Below are 20,087 nucleotides of genomic sequence, written 5' to 3' on the forward strand. Positions count from 1 at the left end.
GGAAACTGTGGCTCATTGCCACATGTGCTGATGACCTTTGAACGGGAAACCCCAAAGAAAAAGGTTACGTTTTGAAAAGATTAGGATTGGGTGGGGCAGTGGCATAATTAATAATTATGAAGCAGCACATTTTCAATTAGTTAATTTTTACCACAATTTGGGGAGGGTGCAGTTTGTATGTTCACCCTCAGACATTAGAAAGTCCTGAGCCATTTGTACCATAAAGAGACGCAAGGAATAACGTGCATCGAAAAGCAAGTGCTGTCGAGATCCATGGCTTAGCAAGAAGAGCTGAGGTATAAGAACCCTGGGTAAGTATGAACTCTGGTGTTTCTCAGCTTTTGAGACGTATTTTTTATAATATGCACCATCACAGTTCATTATACTTGACAGAGATTCCAGAATTTACAATTTCCTGAACGTTTAATAAAGCTGTTCAGCTGAAGATGTATTCCATCTCCATATAAGATGGTACTTGCATTGATACATTTCCAAGTGAAGCAGATTGCTGGATCTGCTCTGCATGCCAGACTTCATGGATTTTGCTCTGCATGAAAGACTGACTGTAGAATTTCTCTTTTGCGTGCAAGCGTTTTTTTGTATTTTTTTCTGTATGTAAGATTTTTGAATTTCTGTTCTACATGCAAGGTTTTCTGAATTTCTGCATGTCGTTTTTGGCTTTGTGAATTGTTGCAGTTTTTTCACTTAACAGTGTGTGCTTTGACATTTATTGTTTTCAGTAGCAAAAAATAGAACAACCCGCAGAACAACAAGAGACGAAGAAAGAGAATGCTACAATGGCTTTCAAAGTGGGAAGCCGCGACAGATCGCAGCTGTAGTCCCTTGGTTGCCTTGAGTCACATGGTCCTGCTAGGAGACGCTGATTTGGGGTCACAGTTAAAACAAAGTACACAATCACACTGAGTTTGGTGCCCAGGTTACATTTGGCTAATGTTCCACCCGTGTGTCTGAATGTATGTTGAGTGCCCATTACCATGAAACCACGTATCATATTGCTATGTTGTAAGATTCTACTACGTAAAGAATTTTGCCAGCTCTTCTGTGAATTTCTGATGAACTGAAACCAAAATTATTCTTGCCATTTGACAGAATACTAGCTCTCCATTGCTCGCTTGAACCACCCCATCAGAGGTGCTATCTTTTGTTAGCAGGACAGCGGTAGTTACGCAGTATTGATTAAAGGTTAAAGGGCAGAGATCGAGATAGATGCTGTCTATCTACCTACATAGTACAGAGTGTGTGCTCTGCTAGGAGAAGGAGGAGGATATTGACCCGTTTAGTCCAATAGGAGACAAGACAAAGAAATGATCTTTAGGAGACAAGAGAGTTGTTTCCCTCTCTATCCTAACTAACTGACCTTAATAATAATAATAATATTTGATTTATATACTGCCTTTCAGGACAACTTAATGCGCACTCAGAGCAGTTTACAAAGTATGTCATTATTATCCCCACAACAAACATCCTGTGAGGTAGGTGGGCCTGAGAGAGCTCTGAGAGAGCTGTGACTGACCCAAGGTCACCCAGCTGGCTTCAAGAGGAAGAGTGGGGAATCAAACCCAGTTCTCCAGATTAGAGTCCTGCACTCTTAACCACTACACCAAACTGGCTCCCAGTTTGGTGTAGTAGCTGCCCCCTGTATGGAAAAGGTCTTCTTCTCTTCTTCCTTATTGTACACCAGACATTGCTATTTCCAACACCTTTTAGAATGAAGGGATAAGGGCAGGAGTTGGGGACACATATTAACCAATTATTCACCACTACTGAGAAAAAATCCTCTTTCCCAGGAGATGTCTCAGAGCTCCTTTCACATCTTTGTTCTGGAGACTGTAGACATAGGGATTGGACACCGGGGTGATGACAGTGTACATGACAGCAAAAACAGTCCCTCGTTCAGAAGAATAGTTGGATGTGGGTAAGAAGTAGACCCCAATGACTGCCCCATAGAAGAAGACAACCATGGTGAGATGGGAGCCACAGGTAGAGAAAGCCTTGCGCCTCCCTGAGGAAGAGAACTTAGTCACAGTTGCCACGATACGGACGTAGGTGATGATAATGAAGACAAAGGGACCAAGGATGATGGGAACACCTTCAAAAAAGATGACTGCTTCATTGATGCTGGTGTCTGAGCAGGAGAGCTGCAGCAAGGGCTGATGGTCACAGAAGAAGTGGGAGAGGTGGTTGTCCCCACGGTAACTGAGACGCAGGAGGAGGCCAGCATGCAGCATGGAGTGGAGGGTGGAAATGATCCAGCACCCAGCCACCAAATGTCCACAGACCTTCTGGTTCATCACTGCTGCATAGTGGAGAGGGTTGCAAATGGCAACGTAGCGGTCCAGAGCCATAACGCTCACCATGAGCAGCTCTGTGACAGCAAACACATAGAAGAAGAAGAACTGGGCCATACAGGAGTAGAAAGGGATGGTCTTGGAAGAGGACAACATGTGAGCCAGCATCTGGGGCACTGTGACGGTGATGAACCCCACGTCCACCACAGAAAGGCTACGCAGCAGGAAGTACATGGGGGTCTGAAGTCTGGCGTCCACGGTGATCAGAACGAGCATCATGATGTTGCCCAGAAGGCCTGCTCCGTACATCAGCAGGAAGACGAGGAAGAAAAGAGGCTGTTGTTCAGGTTGTGAGGAGAAACCCAGGAGAACAAACTCCACAATGTCCGTGCCATTCTCACAGTCCATGGGACCTACAGAGGGAATCACAACATGGAGGAAATAGAAGGCCTTAGATGTACAGCCTCATGCCTGAGGGTACACCCATCTAAAAAGGAAGCAAAACTTTTGGAACACATTTAAATTGCTGAATTTTTAGTTTTCAAGATTCAAATCCTCTACTTGAAATGTTCAGGGCTATAGAGGTGGAACAGTTTTCTGGCTGTCAGTTGTTAAAACTTCATGCCATGAAACTGTCAGTATCATCAAAATCTGCCAAATATTACATTACTGGTAATCAGCACAAGAAACTAGTGTGAACCTTCTATGTTTAAAGCAGGTACGGCTAATGAATTTTGCTTCGATTTGGCGTTCAATATCCCCCTGACAATGGGTTACATATTTACAGGGGTATGTACAGGGATCTTTGTGTATAATAAATTTTATGTGCATTTTATGTGTACTTGTTAGCTTGTTCCTGATTTCATCTCGATCTTTTTTGGCTTTCCCAGGTCAACAATGAAATATTGTCAATATTGTTACGTTTGCCATGCAACTGTCAAATCTGCAATATTTGAAGTACTGAAAAAATGTCTGAGTTCCATATACTGAAAATCAGTTCTCCAAAATATGCAATGAAGAATTCTGAAAGAAATTTGTGAAGATAAATCCATCGCAGTTTGTATTACCCTCAACAATAACCAGTCTGCAATTACCATGTTTATCAGGGGGTTTTTTAACAACAACAAAGCCTTTATTGCCATATCTCAGGTTATCAATACGGTACACAAATATAAAGGTAACAAGGGTCGTTTGAGTATAAATAGACATTTTTCAATCGATCCTTGATTACCAGACTTAAAAATAAGGCTACCTTTTCAGTTATTTCGGATGACGAATCATTCAGAAAATGGGTCACCATTAAGGTCTCCGAATGACCCAGCATATTAAGTAAAATTGGGTCTAAGGGCCAAGCTACAAGTGACGAATGACACTTGAATGGCAAGTAGATTGAGTGGAGGGCAAGTGAACAGGGAGAAATACACTTGCTGTTCAAGTGTCATTCGTCACTTGTAGCTTGGCCCTCAGAGATTAGAGAGAATATCAGTATACTGGGAGCAATGAAGTAAAATACGAGGAACCGACTCAACCGAGTTTGAATTACAAGCACAAAGTCTTGCAGAATATGTAATCTTATTATATTTGCCATAGGTGACTGCAGAAGGGATAGCATTGCACCTAGCGAGTGCGAACGCTCTGCGCATTAGTGGGGTATAAGAGGCAGATAGGTAAGGAGCCAGTCGGCCAGCAATTAAAGGGATTTCAAAATCCAGAGGGGAGCAGGATTCTTTGGCAGAACTGGCAAGCTTTTGCAATTCAGTGTCCAAAATTCTGCGCTTAATTGATTGATGCGCATTTGAAAGAGGGAGCATAGATAAGCCCATTGTCGTTATTTTTTTTCTCTATACAGGCAGTCCAGTTGGAGACGGTAAATTCTGACAGCATTTGATGTAAAAAGCTCGATGTTTATCAGTTTCACACAAACTGTGAATAGTCAATCACATCAAAGCAACGTACACTTCTACATTGCTCAGTACAGCTTGACAGGTTCCTCATTAAACTTTCTGAGGCAAGTACAAGTTGGGATGATCAATGTCTTAACCCATCCAAAGGGTTAAGACATTGGGATGCTTGTCCCTCATCCCCCCACCAGTCATTTTTCCTTAACGGCAACAAAAAAACCCCTTAATTTTGGCATCTTTTTGCAGAAGATCCTTTTGCATACAAATCAAATAGTGTACGCTCACTTAGAAATGTCCAAGAGAAGTTGGCTCGATCACTTTATCTTATGTTTTCCATTCACCCAACAAGTTCCCCCATTTAAATCCTCGCTCTTGGCTTCAATGTGCATGCCTTTAAACTTAAAAAAAGAAGAAGAAAATCATGACATCCGACGGCCTCCTTTACAAAACAAGGAACAGACCATGATTGGTGCACATGCTTTCCCCTTCCTTATTTAATGCACTAACCAGGCAACTGCTACGCTCTAGTCCAAATCATAGTCAATGTGGTACAGTGGTAGACTAGGAGCTGGTTAATGCAAGTTCAAATCCCCTCCTTTGCCATCAAACTCACTGGGTGACTTTGGACCAGTTCCCTCTCCCTCTTATCCTACCTCACAGAGTTGTAGCGAGGATTGGAATAGAGAAGGAAGTGCTGTTTTATGCTCTTTGTAGAAAGGCCAGGATAAACATGTGCTTAATGTGCTATAAAACTGCATTTGTTTAAAAGGCTCAGTTTAAAAAACAACGCTCAAATGTATGGAGAAGTCAGCAACCAGGTTCTGAGTGCCACTGCCTTGCCTTCATTTAGCTGAAAGCCGTACGACTCAGAGCCAAGCTACAAGTGATGAATGACACTTGCCTGGCAAGTGAACAGACTCACGTGTATTCCTCCCTGTTCACTTGCTGTTCACTTGTTCACCTCCCTGTTCACTCTATCTATCTATCTATCTATCTATCTATCTATCTATCTATCTATCTATCTATCTATCTATCTATCTATCTATCTATCTATCTATCTATCTATCTATCTATCTATCTATCTATCTATCTATCTATCTATCTATCTATCTATCTATCTATCTATCCATCCATCCATCCATCCATCCATCCATCCATCCATCCATCCATCCATCCATCCATCCATCCATCCATCCATCCATCCATCCATCCATCCATCCATCCTCTGTCTGTCTGTCCGTCCGTCCGTCCTCTATCTGTCCGTCCGTCCGTCCGTCCGTCCGTCCGTCCGTCCGTCCGTCCGTCTGTCCTCTATCTATCTATCTATCTATCTATCTATCTATCTATCTATCTATCTATCTATCTATCTATCTATCTATCTATCTATCTATCTATCTATCTATCTATCTATCTATCTATCTATCTATCTATCTATCTATCTATCTATCTATCTATCTATCTATCTATCTATCTCCTTTCCTCCAAGGAGCTCCAGACAGTGTACATGCTCTGCCATTCTCCTTTTCTCCTAACAACAATCCTGTGAAGTTGGTTAGAATGAAAGAATGTTAGACCTACGTTCACTCAGCAAGTCTCTGACATAATAAGAATTTGAACCTGGGTCTGCTCGATCCAGCATTTTAAACATTGTCTGTCGGCCCTACACGCACACACCTGAGATGCTCTGGACAGCTTACTATGTCTCTTTCTCTCCTGTTCTCAGTTTCATATTCCAAACCCTCCACCCCATCTTCCCTCCAGGATGTACTTAGCTGAAAGAAAGAGTCCAGGGGTTGGGAGTAAGTGCTCCAAAATCTGGCTGTTTGTGGAGATGTCTTGCTACCGAGGGAAAGGCATTCTACATACACCTGCAGTGGCTTGGGAAACTGTGGTTAGTGAAGGCTTTTAAAAGCAGAGGTGGAACAAGTGAATAAAAAAGGAGGGTGTAAGAAGACAGATGGATACTGGAAATTGGAGAGAGGGAATGCATGGAAGAAAAAAATGTCCCCTTGTGCTTTCAATAAAGATTTAATATTTGGGAATGGGTAGCTGAATTGGGGTGGGGGTGGTGGATTGCATGGAGATAAAGAACATTGCCTGGTAAAATAATTTCCCATTAATCTTCTATTAAAAGGAGAGGACATTTTTTCTCCAGGACAGCTGGCAACTCAAGGGAAGAAGATATGGCCAAATTAACCTCTTATATTCATAACAGACCAATCTTAGATTTTTTTTTAAAAAAAATGACTTTTTTGATTATGTAGTTGAAAATTAAGAAAAAACAAGAATAGCTATTCCCAAAGTAGATCAACCGTAAAATCAACATTTTAAAATTTTGAATGTAAAATATGGAGTGCATGTAAGTAAGGGGATGGAGAGGAGAAATAGTTTGTAGTATATACTGTTATATATTCTACTTCTATTGTCTTTGTATACTGTTACAGATTTTGCATCTGCTATTTTATGCAGTTTTACTGTTTACGGTTCCCCCCCCCCCAAATAAAATTTAAAACTTAAAAAAAGGACAATCTAGCTACAGAAAGAGGAAAAAGGAAAAATAAAGAAATATATGGAGGGAGAAGAGAACACGTAAGAGATCAACCTCTGCTGCTAACTCAACCTCACCCAAGAGCTGAAGGAGAATGCCGTAAGCCACACTGACTGTAATGGGGCTATTGGGGCTCTAAAGAAAGGGAGTCAATAGCAGCAGCCGGGTCCTACGCATGACGGGAGGAGATATTTGTTTCCTACTGTCCTCTGTAGCCCACATGCTCGTCCTGAGGCCCAAGTTTAAGGGGCCAGTGGCAACTGGGCACATTGCTTCCCCATACATTGTGGACAAACATCCATACCCATAGGTTTTGCTGACATTCGCAGGGAGGTCGAAAATCATGGAAATCTGTTAGTGGTGAAGATAAAGGATGGGTGCTGTCCTCTCTCCCATGCTGTCTGACAGCACAGGCAGGAGATCGGGGTGAAAGGGGTGAGAAGAAGAAGACAGGATACCTCTGACCACAATCAGGGCTGCCAACTGGCCCATAGAAAAATGCCCTGTCTCTTTAACACTGAGGACATGGGTTGCTGTAAGTTCTCATGGCATGGAGGTTTGTCACAGTTCCTGGTAAATAATATCCCATCAAGGGACAGGACACATTCCCTTCTCCAGGCCTGCTGGCAACCCTAATGTCAATAACAGGTAATTTCAATTCACCCGAGTCTATGTATTGTTGGCCATTTCCACACACGTTGAATAATGCACTTTCAATGCACTTTAGCAATCCTTTGGAAGTGGATTTTTTGTTCCACACATGGAAAAGCAGTTCCAAATGTTCACTAAAGAGTATTGAAAGTGGATTATCGAATGTGTGTGGAAGCAGCCCTCGGGTGGACAGCGTCAGAATATTTACACACCGCCAAGCACGCACGCACACACACAAGTATTTTCAGCCTCCTTCTTCATTCCAAGGCGATTTAACAGCAAAGCACATTTGTGTTTCTCATCTCCCTGGCCCAGGTAATCCAGTCATCACCGCCAACCCATTTCCCTCTGGCCAACAGCCGATGCTTTCACAAGTTTCTATGGTTTGCTGCTAAATAAATATACTATACTATATGGTACTAATGGAGGCGCCAAAGACGGCTGGCCACTCAGTCCAACTCCTGCTTACCTGTATCCAAAAGATGCTCCTAACTTCTCCCCAACGTGCCCCTCTGGCATTGGATAAATGCATTTAGCAAAAAAGGGGACAGCAAATCAAGCTAGGGAGTCTTGATGTTCCAACAAACAGGCAAGAGGTTCCCCTTTAAGTATCTGCACTGGAAATCCCAGAGGATATCGCACAGACAGTTCTCTAACTTCAGCACAACTCAAACTTAGAAAATCACCCAAGACATGTGGCTTGAAAGGTGCAAGCCATATAAGGAAATGGTTGTATCTGACCATGCTATTCATAAAGTGGAAAGCTTTAGATGTTGCTGAGGGCCAAGCTACAAGTGACGAATGACACTTGAACGGCAAGTGTATTTCTCCCTGTTCACTTGCGCTCCACTCAATCCACTTGCCGTTCAAGTGTCATTCGTCACTTGTAGCTTGGCCCTGAGTGACATGGTATCAAATAAAATCCATTGTCTCTCTTTGCCAGGGTGCAATAAACTTTATAGTTTAGGAATCTTTACACTGCAGTTTATTGAAAAAAAAATCACTCTTCCTTGTTCCTTCTTTCCTAATTTCTCCCTATGAGAGCCAAGCTACAAGTGACACCTTACACAGGATGGACCCGTCAGCTTACCTCAACTTTTGATGGGAAATGAAGGCATCCCGGTTTTACAGCTTGGCTCTCCATTACAGCTGCACAACCAGGACGCCTACATTTCCCATCCAAACTTGAGGGAAGCTGACAAGGGTCCAATCTGTGTAAGGCGTCACTTGTAGCTTGGCTCTGAGGGTGTCATTTCTGTAATGAACTCTGCTCCATCTAGACCAATGCTTGCAAATGCCGTGGCTGGGCTTCTCTGTATATCTGTTTCTGTTAAGCTTGAACCCTAGGAGGCATGGATTGGGGGCCCAGATCCCAAAGAAAGCCAGCCCCTCTTTCTACACTCTTGCTCCATCAGAATTTCCGATGGCAGCAGCCCAAAGCTTATCATTCTGCAGTAGCTGGGGATAACAGATTTGTTTAAGTCAAGTAAATGTTTGGAGATTTAAGTCAAGTAAATGTTTGGAGGTTTCTTTGCAACTGCGGTGAGCTGTCATGCAATTTGATGGAACCACTGCAAGTCAATTGGCATTCCTGGATCCCATTATATCCAATGGGCTTTCAAGCATCTCTCTTTGTTATCAAGGGGCATTCTTGTCATTCGTTTATAGTACATCCTTCAAGCTTTTAAGGAATTACATGGGAGGGGGGTGCAGAGAGAGAGAAGAGGAGGCCTCCTTTTGAGGGACACGAAAAGCTTAGAAGCAGCACCCAACTGCCAAGGCACCCCCAGATCCTCCCCCCCCTCCCCAGCTGTCAGTTCCAGCACCTGCCTTTGCCGGACAGCTCCCTTTAGGAGGTTGCCAACCTCTAGGTGGGGCCTACTGATTTCCTAGAATTACAATTGATCTCCAGACTACAGAGATCAGTTCCCACGGAGAAAACTTCTGCTTTGGAAGGTGGACACTCTGGTATTATATCCCGCTGAGCTCCCTCCCCAAACCCCACTGTCTCCAGGTGCCATTGCCCGAATCTCCAGGAATTTCCCAACCTGGACCTGGCAACCCCACCAGAAATGGCCAGCAGGTGGGTCTCTGAGCATGTGCAGAGTGCTTTGCAGATGGAAAAGGGGGCTGCTGGAGCCCCAAAACCTCTCCAGTTGGGGGAGGCAGAGGTTGTTTTAATCAAGAGCCCCCAAAGGGAGCTTAGCCTAGGCGACCAAAGGGTTTCTGCGCATGCACAGCCGTTCAAGCGACCACCAGCAGCGCAATTGTCCCCCAGAGGAATTGCAGATCAGCTTTGGCATTGGCATGAGCGGGATACTGACACCAAGAACTTTTTCTCCCCCCCCCCATCCTTCTAAGCCAGGGAAGGGGAGGGGGCGCTCCAAGGAGGAGGAGGAGGAGGAGGCGTCCTATCCAAGGCAAGGGCTCTCCTCCTCCCTTGGCTCCATAGCCTCGATCCGCCTCCCTGCTGCGACAGGCGAGCAGCCCTTTCCCAGTTCGGAAAGCGCAAAGGAAAAAGAGGTCCCTCCCGGGCTCAAGGGGGGTCTCTCTTCCTCCCTCGTCAGCCTCGTCCAGCAGCTGCAGCAGGGGAAGCCGCTGGAGGTGGAGCTTCCCCGGCCGCACTTCTGCCTGTCCTGAACTGGGAAAGCCACGCCCCCAGACTGACGCCTCTTTCCCCCCTTCCCACTCGAGGTCTTTCAGCGCGGAGAGCCATCGGCGAGACCCGCGCCTCCGATTGGCTGCCTGGGAGACACGCGAAGGGAGAGGAGGAGCCGGGCTTTTGGCGCCGAAGGGAGCGGACTGCGCATGCTCGAGGAACTCTATAAATAGGAGGGAACCGGCAGTTGGCGGCCATTTCGTGGGGGAGTCGAGGGTAGTGGGTTGTTAATCACTCTTAACTTAGGAGGCTTTATAGTAAAATAAAAACACATTTTTTTTGGTGAGGGGTTGTTGCTGAGAGTTTTTTTTTTTTTAAGTAAAGAGTCTTTGTATTATTTTTAAAGAAAATATTTAGGAAGGGAAGCAGTTCAAGTCTTACAGCTTCAACCCACCCCCCTCGAAACTAACTTTTACAGATTTTAAAAAAATAAATAAATTAAAGCTTCTAAAAACGCTCAAGTTCATTTTAGTTTTTCTGTGATTCTGTTTCTAATATTTTATTTCATTTTCAGCTTATATTTGTAGCTGACTCAAAGCAGATGTCTCTTTTTTCAGGGAGCAATGGTTGGGAAAATATTTTTATACAGTGATTTTGTATTTCACTAAATAGTGATTTTGTATTTTATCACATTTATAGTCCTCTCCCTGTAAAACAGAGCTGATCACATCAAAAATATAAAACGTGGTAGCATAATAGATCAAAACAATTCCAACCAGTAAAACACACAGGTATTCAAACTGCATAGTCTCTCAGCATCCAAACCTATGGGGTGGGTGGCGAGCTGTTAGATGCTGTGTTGTTTCGTGCAATCGCATGCGAATGCACCTATGCAGGCTATAGGCAGAAACTTCTAGAAAGATCTAGAAGATTTGGAGCTGTTGCCATCTACTGCTAAATGCATAGTTCTTGACTTATGAAATCAGCTGTGGAATAAACCACCTTCATAACAGTCACTTATTACATGGTGTGACATTTTGCATTTGTTTGTCTTATTGTTTCTGTTACAATTATAAGGTGTGTGGGTTTGATCATAACCTTTTTAAAAAATATATGTCATTTATAGTCTGCCTTTCTTACTGAGTTTCAAGGTGGATTATACAGTGTGAGACAAGTGTGTCAGTTTCAAAGGTATTTCCATAAACAGTACCATAGGGTAAATAAACACAAGTTTACAAAGACATAGCATTAGTAAGAATCTAATACAGAGTTGAAGAAATACTGAAAAGGAACATAAGCAATTCTTGGGCTGAAATAGACCGCATGAAGAACAGGTAGTTCAGAGGAACACATGTTTAACACAACAGACATAAGACAACATAGTGAAGCCTTTCTGAATAATTCGGTTTTGCATTGTTTGTGGAAATCTAGGAGAGTGGGGGCACGCTCTTGGCCTCTTTAGGCAGGCCATTCCACAGGGTGGGGGCCACCACAGAGAAAGCCCATGTACGGGCTGCCATTGATTTCACCCATATGTAGGGTGGCAAGGTAGTAACTTTCTCAAAAAAAGAGAGAAGTTTAGATAAGGTTTGTTCCCTTGCTGCCCCTGCTGTCCTTTCCCATGCTACAGGGGAGCTTGTAGAGCATGTAACTGGGTTCCAAAGTCTCAGCCACATTCTGTACTTATTTTGGGGGCTTGGTGTTGGCTCTCACTTTCAGGAAAGCTGGGTCAGAAGAGTAGCACTGCCTCTTTGCTGTCCCTGGAAGGGGTTTTCGAGTTCTGGGGGTGGGTGAGCTGGCCCCAGTTTGGGTGGTTCCAACTGTAGCGAGTCCAAGCCGGGCACCAGCCCTAGTCGGTCCACTACACCTCTTCTGATGATTTTCCAGATCTTCAGTAGTAGCTTTGAGCTTTTTTACTGCACCGTTGTTGTGCCCAATGTCTTCATCTAAGAGCCTACATGCTTCTGGATCTCTCCATTTCCCCAGTTCTTGATTATATTCTTTAATTTCAGCCTCTTCATTTCCCATAACATTAAGTTTACTCTGTTGGTTGTAATCTATGATCAACTTTTGAATTTATGATCTATTTTTTTCAACATCATTTACCTTCTTTGTAATAGCCTTCTTAAAATCTTTCAAGGTTTTGTCAAACTTCAATTGGTAATAATTGACCAAGTCTTCCAATGTAGATATTATTTCATTTATTGCGAGTTCCCTTTTTTTTCATTATATGTAGTTATTATACCTTGATTTAATTAAGTTCTAATACCCCTGCTCGTTGGTTGAAAATTTCAATGCTTGTATAATGCAAACTTACCCAATTAGAATTTCATGTGCTGGGAAGGAGGGAAGCAAGCAGCCCTGGCATGCTGCTGCACCAGTGGAATCCATGTGAGTCGTCGGCAATACGCTTTCTCAATTATGTTATAGGATATGTGAGCCCGTGAGGGAAGGCAAAGTGGTGGAAACAGCTCAAGACATTTGCGTGGAGGCTACTTGCACATCAACACAACGCCACTGTTACTTTCGTTCATTTTTTAAAAAGGCAAAAATTGTAGTGTGATATGCTGAGAAGGGAGGGTGTGATCAGATTTGCACAGACAATACAGAGACCGTGAGAGAAAGGAGAGGAGCAAAAAGAAAAACTATAGGGTTATCGGGAAAACATAATACTGTTCTTCGTAATTGGAAAAAAAATAAGGCAGAAATTGTAGTGCAGGATGCTGAGATCCGCACAGACCATATGGGGAGCATGAGGGAAAGAAAAGAGGCAAGAAGAAAAATTATAAGGATCTCGTAAAAAAAATGAGGACAAATTGGTCGGGGAGCTGAGGAGGGTGAGTGTGGTTACAGCCACGTGCACCAATCAGCTTCTGAGGAAAAGGAGGGGAGAGAGAAGCAGTATGAAAAGTACCTTTGAATACAGCCATTTTGCTTCTTTGGAGTGTGACAAAATCTTGAATACTAGGTCCTGTATCTCCCTCTCATAGGGGGCCATGACTGGGACCTGCTGAAAAAAATCCCCGATTGTTAAATGGGCCTGGTTTATTGCGAAGCATCCTGATTGAGGCTTGCTCGTCCCCCAATATGTCTGTATCTGACTTTTCAGTTGTATCAAAATCAGATAAGCTCTCCACTGGTCTTGCCCATGATAATCGATTTCATAATGATGTGCTTGGGTCATCCCACCACTGGTACTCTCTTTTTGGAATCGGCAGGTATGCTCTACCAACTGACAAACTTTTCCACTGGAGTAATCTTTACTGTCCCTCTGTAATTTTTTGCTCTTTAACTCCCTAGTCTTGCTCTCAAAATCATTCACTGCCTTTTATTTTAGAGTACTCTGCGTTTTAATTTGACCTCCTCTTTCAGCCAATGAATTTACACAGAATCAAGACATCAAAGCAGTGATAATCAAAGAAATATGGGCTTATTATTTATTTAATAACCCCATGAAACATTCTCCATTTCGGGGAGACGTATAAGGACCAGTTCCACTGGAGGTCCTTATATACCCCTCAGTACTGATAGTTTACAGATTAATTGCTGTTTGTTTACAGAATAAAATATTTTCAAGCAAGCCTTTATTGGCATACATAAAATACAAAATTTTAAATACAGAAGCGAGTCCATACAGAATGGGATTAAAATTACAAATAGGAACAGGGCAAAAGTGCAGCAAAACTAGTATAAAATATTACTTATCAGGACGAGAATAAAATACCAAAGGTTAGGAGACAACAATGTCCTAATGACGCACACACCTTGTCCAATGACACATTTCCCCAGAGAACGTGACGTCTGACACGCTTGAGTGGCAAATGAATTATAGAAACATTTGAGAAGCTGAAGCCATATATCTGAAATTGTCTTAAGGAAAGAATTCATACAAGGTTGAAACCTTAACTTATCTAATAAGAATAACCAAAGCAAGAAAATGTTTATACTTTGCTCAGTGATCTTTTTAACACCTGGAGCAAGGCTGGAAAGGATGCAACACCCTTGGTTCTTATATACGTTGTTGGTGGGAATGTCCGGTGATTGAATTTTTCTGGCGTCTGATTCATTCCCTGATTTTACAAATCACAGGAATAAATGCCTTTTCTCCCAGAATCATTCCTATTGACATATTGGCAAAACTTACAACTGCGGAAACGTAAAACACAGACCATTAGCATCCTCACTGCAACTGCTCAGTTAACGGTAGCTGCACTTTGGAAAAACTCTAAAGCCCCTGGCATAGAGCAGTGGTATAAAAAAGTTTGGGATCACTTTGTGATGGCTATGTTAGCGGACAGCATGACACAACTCAACAATGCTGACTACAGCACTACGCTTCATACCACCTGGTACCCAATTTTACAGCATCTCTCGGAAAACGATATAATCCCTCCAGAACTATCTACAAACATTTCCTACATTTTTGAAAACCCTGGCTGTTTAAAATTATGTTTTTAATAATTTTTGATTGTTATGTTTTACTGTATTTTAATGTAATAATAAAATAAATTTTTTTAAAAAATCTGACATCTGTGCTCTGCATCCCTGGCTGGTAGATCCAAGAAGACATACATAGTTCACGGACTCTTCACTGTCTCTTTTCTTGTTACTCGTTTACTCTGAAAACCTCTGCTCTTGCCCCAGAGTCTCACAATAGCTGTCTTTATATCATGGTTCCTCAAGGTATAAATGAATGGATTCAGCATGGGGATCACCACTGCGTACAAGAGAGAAGTAATGGTGCCTTTCTGGGCCGAGTAAGCAGAGGCAGGCTGGAAATAGAGACAGCTGATGGTGCTATAGAACAAAACGACTATTGTTAGATGAGAGCCGCAGGTTGAGAAGGCCTTGCGCTTACCAGCAGCAGATGGTACTTTCATAATGGCACAGAAGATGTATATGTAGGAGATGATAATGAGAACAAAGGGCCCTAGAATGTCTGCTACACCTTCTGTCTGTGCCAGGGTCTTGATGAGACTTGTGCTGGAGCAGGCGAGTTCCAGGAGAGGGTAGACGTCGCAGAAAAAATAGGGGATCTCCCAAGAGGAGCAGAAAGAAAGACGGGATGTCAGAAGAGTGTAGAGCAAAGAGTGAAGAGCGGAGGTGATCCACGAGCCACATACCAGTACGAAGCAGCGCTTCTGGCTCATCACAGTGGTATAATGCAGTGGGCGACAGATGGCCACGTAGCGGTCGTAAGCCATGCAAGCCAGGAGGAAACTGTCGGTGTTGCCAAAGGTTAAGAAGAAATACATCTGGGTCAAGCACCCGCGATAAGTGATGGTCTTGGTTGGAGACATCAGATTCACCAATATCTTGGGCACGGTGGTGGAAACGAAACCTAAGTCGGCCAATGAGAGGTGATGGAGAAAGTAGTACATGGGGGTACGAAGGAGGTGGTTGTCCAAACGGGTCAGTAGGACAATCAGAAGGTTTCCAAGTAGAGCGAACAGGTATAAGGAGAAGAAAAGCAGGAAGAGGAGTCTCTGGTGTTGAGGTTGGGTGGAGAGACCCAAAAGAACAAATTCAGAGATGCTTGTTTGGTTCTTACTGGTCATTCTACAAGCTGTGAAAGGAAGAGACAGAGGTGAAGTAGTTGTGTAGTGGTTAAGAGTGCTGGATTCTAGGATCTGGGAAACCCAGGCTTGAAAAGTATTTTACACAGTTTTCATTTATTCAGTGTTTTAAGGTGACATTTTTATTTTTGCTGAACTGGATTATATTGTGTATACCTTATCTTTAAGGGGAAATGTGCTATCCAGGACAAGTATTACACCCACTTCCTGAATGGGCAGTCCACTCACCATTAATAACCGTCTTGTCTAGACAGAGCTTTAGTTTGTTCACCTTGATCCAGCCCACCAATTATCTGAGCTATTCATTCAGCACCCCCCACGCATCTGATAAAAAAGAGAAACAAAGTTGAGTGTCATCAGCACTCTGTTGTTACTTTTCCTTGTACCCCAGAACAGTTGCCTGGGAGACAAAACTGAGGGCCAAGCTACAAGTGACGAATGACACTTGAACAGCAAGTGGATTGAGTGGAGCGCAAGTGAACAGGGAGAAATACACTTGCCGTTCAAGTGTCATTCGTCACTTGTAGCTTCGCCCTGAGCCTGTTGGACATTCCCTATGGAGAGGAACAATAGCCTCCCAGCACCATCTTTCGTAAACAGTTAAATCCATTATCACAGTTTGTAAAGGTTAATTAAAATTAATTAAAACAGTACAGTATGCCAAACTATCCCAGGAATCATGAAACAGCCTCATTCAGTACCCCCTTAGATCTTATCTTTTTGGCTACGAGTGCAAACTGAGAGACTCTATAAGACACATGATTATCAGTGCTAGATAACAAAAACACAATCTTCTCGATTCTCTGTCAGAGTCCTGACCTGAATGGCCCAGGTGAGTCTGATCTCATCAGATCTCAAAAGCTAAGCAGGGTCGGCCTTGGTTAGTAAATTGGATGGGAGACCTCCAGTGAAGACCAGGGTTACAGAGGCAGGCAATGGCAAACCACCTCTTATGAAAAACCTACTAGGGGTTGCCATAAGTCAGCTATGACACGAAAGCACTCTCCATTCCTCTTTCAGAAGGGCCTGCAAAGTGGTGTAAAGTTACACATTGATGGCAGGTGTGATTGTACCGATTGTTACTCAACTGGATTTAATAAACGTAGGCTGATCATGCATGTCTTAAGTTGGAGTCCTCCAACCCCTGGTTAGCATCTTCAGGAATCAATAGCTGAAACTCACCTGTAGAAGCCTGGGAGACAAAACTGAGCCTATTGGACGTGTCCTGTGGAGAGGAACAACAGCCTCCCAGCACCATCTTCTGGCACCTTTTAGAGAAGTCAGACCAACTAAGACTTGTTCCCCCTTCCTCCCCAAACAGGTGGTCTAGAACGGGAATATAGTTAGTGGCAATGAAGGCAGCTGAGGGCCAAGCTATAAGTGATGAATGACACAGGTTGGACACTTGTCAGCTTCCCTCTTGATGGGAAATGCAGGAAGATCAAGGGGGGTACAAGAGGGACAAAATCCTAGAGTCCCTGGTCACCCTAGGGGCACGTAGAGATGGGCAAGTCTTGGCACACTGGCCTGCCCAAGGTCACCAAGAAAACCCGATAATTGTACAGAGTTTTTGTTGGAAGCTGTGCAAGTGTCCTACACTCAGTCACGAAAGAGTTGTTATTCTGTTACTCTGTTGAGTCAGATAGCTAGTTAGCATAGGACCACTTAGGCTGCAAGAGAAGTTCGCTTCTGAGGGCCAAGCTACACATGATGAATGACACTTGAACGGCAAGTGGATTGAGTGGAGGGCAAGTGAACAGGGAGAAATACACTTGCTGTTCAAGTGTCATTCGTCATGTGTAGCTTGGCCCTGAGAAAATGGGTGTCTTTAGTCTCAATGAGAGAATCTAGGATTGTCTATTGGATGAGCCAGTTTATTGGGGGGCAATTAGCTCGTAACATATACTAAGGTTTTATTGTTCTTTGTTCACTACTGTCTACTACTTCACTTGACCATGCAGTCTAATTTCAGTCTCCTTCTCTTTGCAATCTAAGCTTTTCTCTCTTTAGTACTTAGTTGAGACTATCAAGATGTAGTCAGAAACTGTTTGTTGTTTTTCCTACCAAATGTACCTTTTTACCCTATTATGTAGTAAAGTATTTTTATAGAGCTAGAATCACAGAAGTCTATCTACTTATTTCCATTGCACTATTATCAAACTCTGCTACTCTGCAAACTTATATCATTGCTTTGCAACCCCCAACAGTTTTGTACAGGGAATGTAGGTTTTCCCAAAACAGTCTACGTCCTATACTCAAGTTACTGCACCATTAGTCTTCAACTGGTAAGTCAAGCCCCACCAGCGGTGGGTCATATCTTAGGTGGGTCATATCATCACCATTGCCTTTGTTGCTGCTTAGCTTTAACAAGACATGAGAAAACCAGCGGATGCACAGGAACACAATGGTTCTTGTGTCTTTGAAGCAGATGATTCCAGTATTACACCCCTCTCTCATCTCTGTATAACAAGCTGAATCAGCCAAACATTGTTTTCTGTGTATCGGTTAAAGGAACAGTAGCCCTACCCTTCCTTCCATTTAGTCATCCTGGAGGAAGATGCATGAAGATGCCTGAGAATGGTTAAAAATTAGTCATGTTGCAGGCGTAAGGTTGGGATTAAGGGTGGGTCCGGGCTGAAATATGGTCGAGTTCTCTGATGGCTGTCTCCAGTTGTACTTGTTGATTATCTCGGTCAATGAAATCAGTGATTTGCAATCTTAAGGCATCATGGCTAGCGGTTAAATGTTTGGGATAAGAGCAAGTGAACCAGGTGGAATGTAAGCCTTAAGTGAAGTGATTGGGACTCACCTGTTTGGGAAGCCCTTGTCCTGCAAATCTGGTCCATGGTTGTGAAAATTGAAATCTGTCAGTCGGAAGAAAAAGAGATTCCAATTTATTCCTTCCTATGAGTTTACACGAGGAGACCCATGTTGTTAGAATAGATGAAGACATCACAAAAGCAGAACAAAATTGTTCTTACAGAAGCATCTTCCATATGAAGGTTCATTGTATCTTGTAATAATGAATGGAAAATAAGATTCTTCAAGAAGATGGAGCATTTCTTAAGGTCTGTTCTACAGCACCACCAAAAGAGATGGGACACATGACAGCTGGGTTCTTTTATGGCAACAGTGGTCCTTTTTGACTGCAGAATCTCTGAAGCGTAAAGACGTTTTTAGCACTGGAGATTGGGCAGGCTGCAGGAATGATATTTACAAGGATCTACGGGTAGGAAAGGAACAGCAAATACTTCAGTGGGTCATGCATGGCACAGACTCTGGAGGGGAGACTTTTCCAGGGGGAGCTTGTTAGCCGAGACACCAAGCTGCAGTTTCACCGGCACGTCTCAAGAGATGTGCCGTCAGCAATCAACTTCTTACAGCAAGTTAGGCCGAATCAATCTGCCCTTTTAAGAGAAGTGAACAGTGTAGTGTAAATTTGATGGAGTGATGCAAGGGTAACCCAACGAAACCCATGCCACATAAATCCCTTCCAGATGGAGAATTAGGGATGGTTCGAGTCAAGGAATGTCAGGCAACCATGAAGTTGCTTCAAGAGAAACATCCAAGAGGGTAGGCTTCAACGTAACATATCTAACAATAAGCTTAAAAGATAACAACTGCTACATTATTTTATTTATGTATAGCCTTCCTTTCTCACCGAAATCCAACACAGATTGCACAGTGCAGTACAATATAATCAACAGCCAGGACAGTCACTGAGCAAAGTAAATAATGGACAACGACGAGCGTATTCAGTGAAAGAGATACAAAAGGGTATGGTAGCAGAAAATTTGAAAAACAAGCATAAAGTCGAACATGGAGATGAAATCTTTCTGAAACAAAGTACAGCGAATTTACATATGGCATGTTTGACAATGTGGAAACTTCCTATTAGGCACATGCCTACACCAGGAAACAGTACCCAGCAATGATATAGTCCCTGTCCTTGCCAATGCATCTATCTGATCTGCTTCTTACAACATGGGTAAAAAGGACTCCGAATAATTCCATTTTGCATAGTTTGCAGAAAGCTAGGAGACTGGGAGCTTTCCTGACCTCCTCAGGCAGGCCTTTCTATAAGCCCATGAGGAGCTTTGAATGTGATATTCATGACTTTTAATTGAGCCTGGTAACTGCTGGGAAGCCAATGGATTGACTGCAGAATGGGAGTGATATGCATGCAGTGTCTAGCTCCTGAGACGAAATGAGCTGCAATGTTCTGCATGAGCTGGAGTCTCTGAGTTAGCTTTGAAGGGTGGCCTATGTAGAGTGCGTTACAGTAGTCTAATGACATAAGTGCTATGAACATAACAACCTTTGTAAATATAGAATCCTTAGTAGCCTTCAGAAAGGGTACTGGAACAGAGGCAAATTCTACCAGGTAGTACACAGAAAAGCATTTTTAAAAGTCCAAAGTATTCAGTTGAGAACATGCTTCGTTTGAGAGCCAGTGTGGTGTAGTGGGTAGAGAGCTAAGACCTAGTCGAGTGCTAAGACCCA

The 20,087-nt window shown here is 43.1% G+C and overlaps 2 protein-coding genes across 2 annotated transcripts; both read right to left on the bottom strand.

Annotated features, from left to right (window-relative positions):
* Positions 1 to 1,781: 1,781 nt before the first annotated feature.
* Positions 1,782 to 2,717, bottom strand: LOC129346397 (olfactory receptor 1B1-like). The gene has a single exon (XM_055003746.1). It carries the CDS (start codon positions 2,715 to 2,717, stop codon positions 1,782 to 1,784), a length of 936 nt encoding a protein of 311 aa, XP_054859721.1.
* An 11,300-nt stretch (positions 2,718 to 14,017) lies between these two features.
* On the bottom strand, positions 14,018 to 15,566 carry LOC129346505 (olfactory receptor 1361-like). The gene is made up of 2 exons (XM_055003850.1): positions 14,661 to 15,566; positions 14,018 to 14,059 (listed from the first exon to the last, which is right to left on the bottom strand). Exons 1-2 carry the CDS (start codon positions 15,564 to 15,566, stop codon positions 14,018 to 14,020), a joined length of 948 nt encoding a protein of 315 aa, XP_054859825.1.
* Between the last annotated feature and the right edge of the window lie 4,521 nt (positions 15,567 to 20,087).

Source organism: Eublepharis macularius, chromosome 19 (assembly GCF_028583425.1).
Source record: "Eublepharis macularius isolate TG4126 chromosome 19, MPM_Emac_v1.0, whole genome shotgun sequence".
Taxonomy (NCBI): domain Eukaryota; kingdom Metazoa; phylum Chordata; class Lepidosauria; order Squamata; family Eublepharidae; genus Eublepharis; species Eublepharis macularius.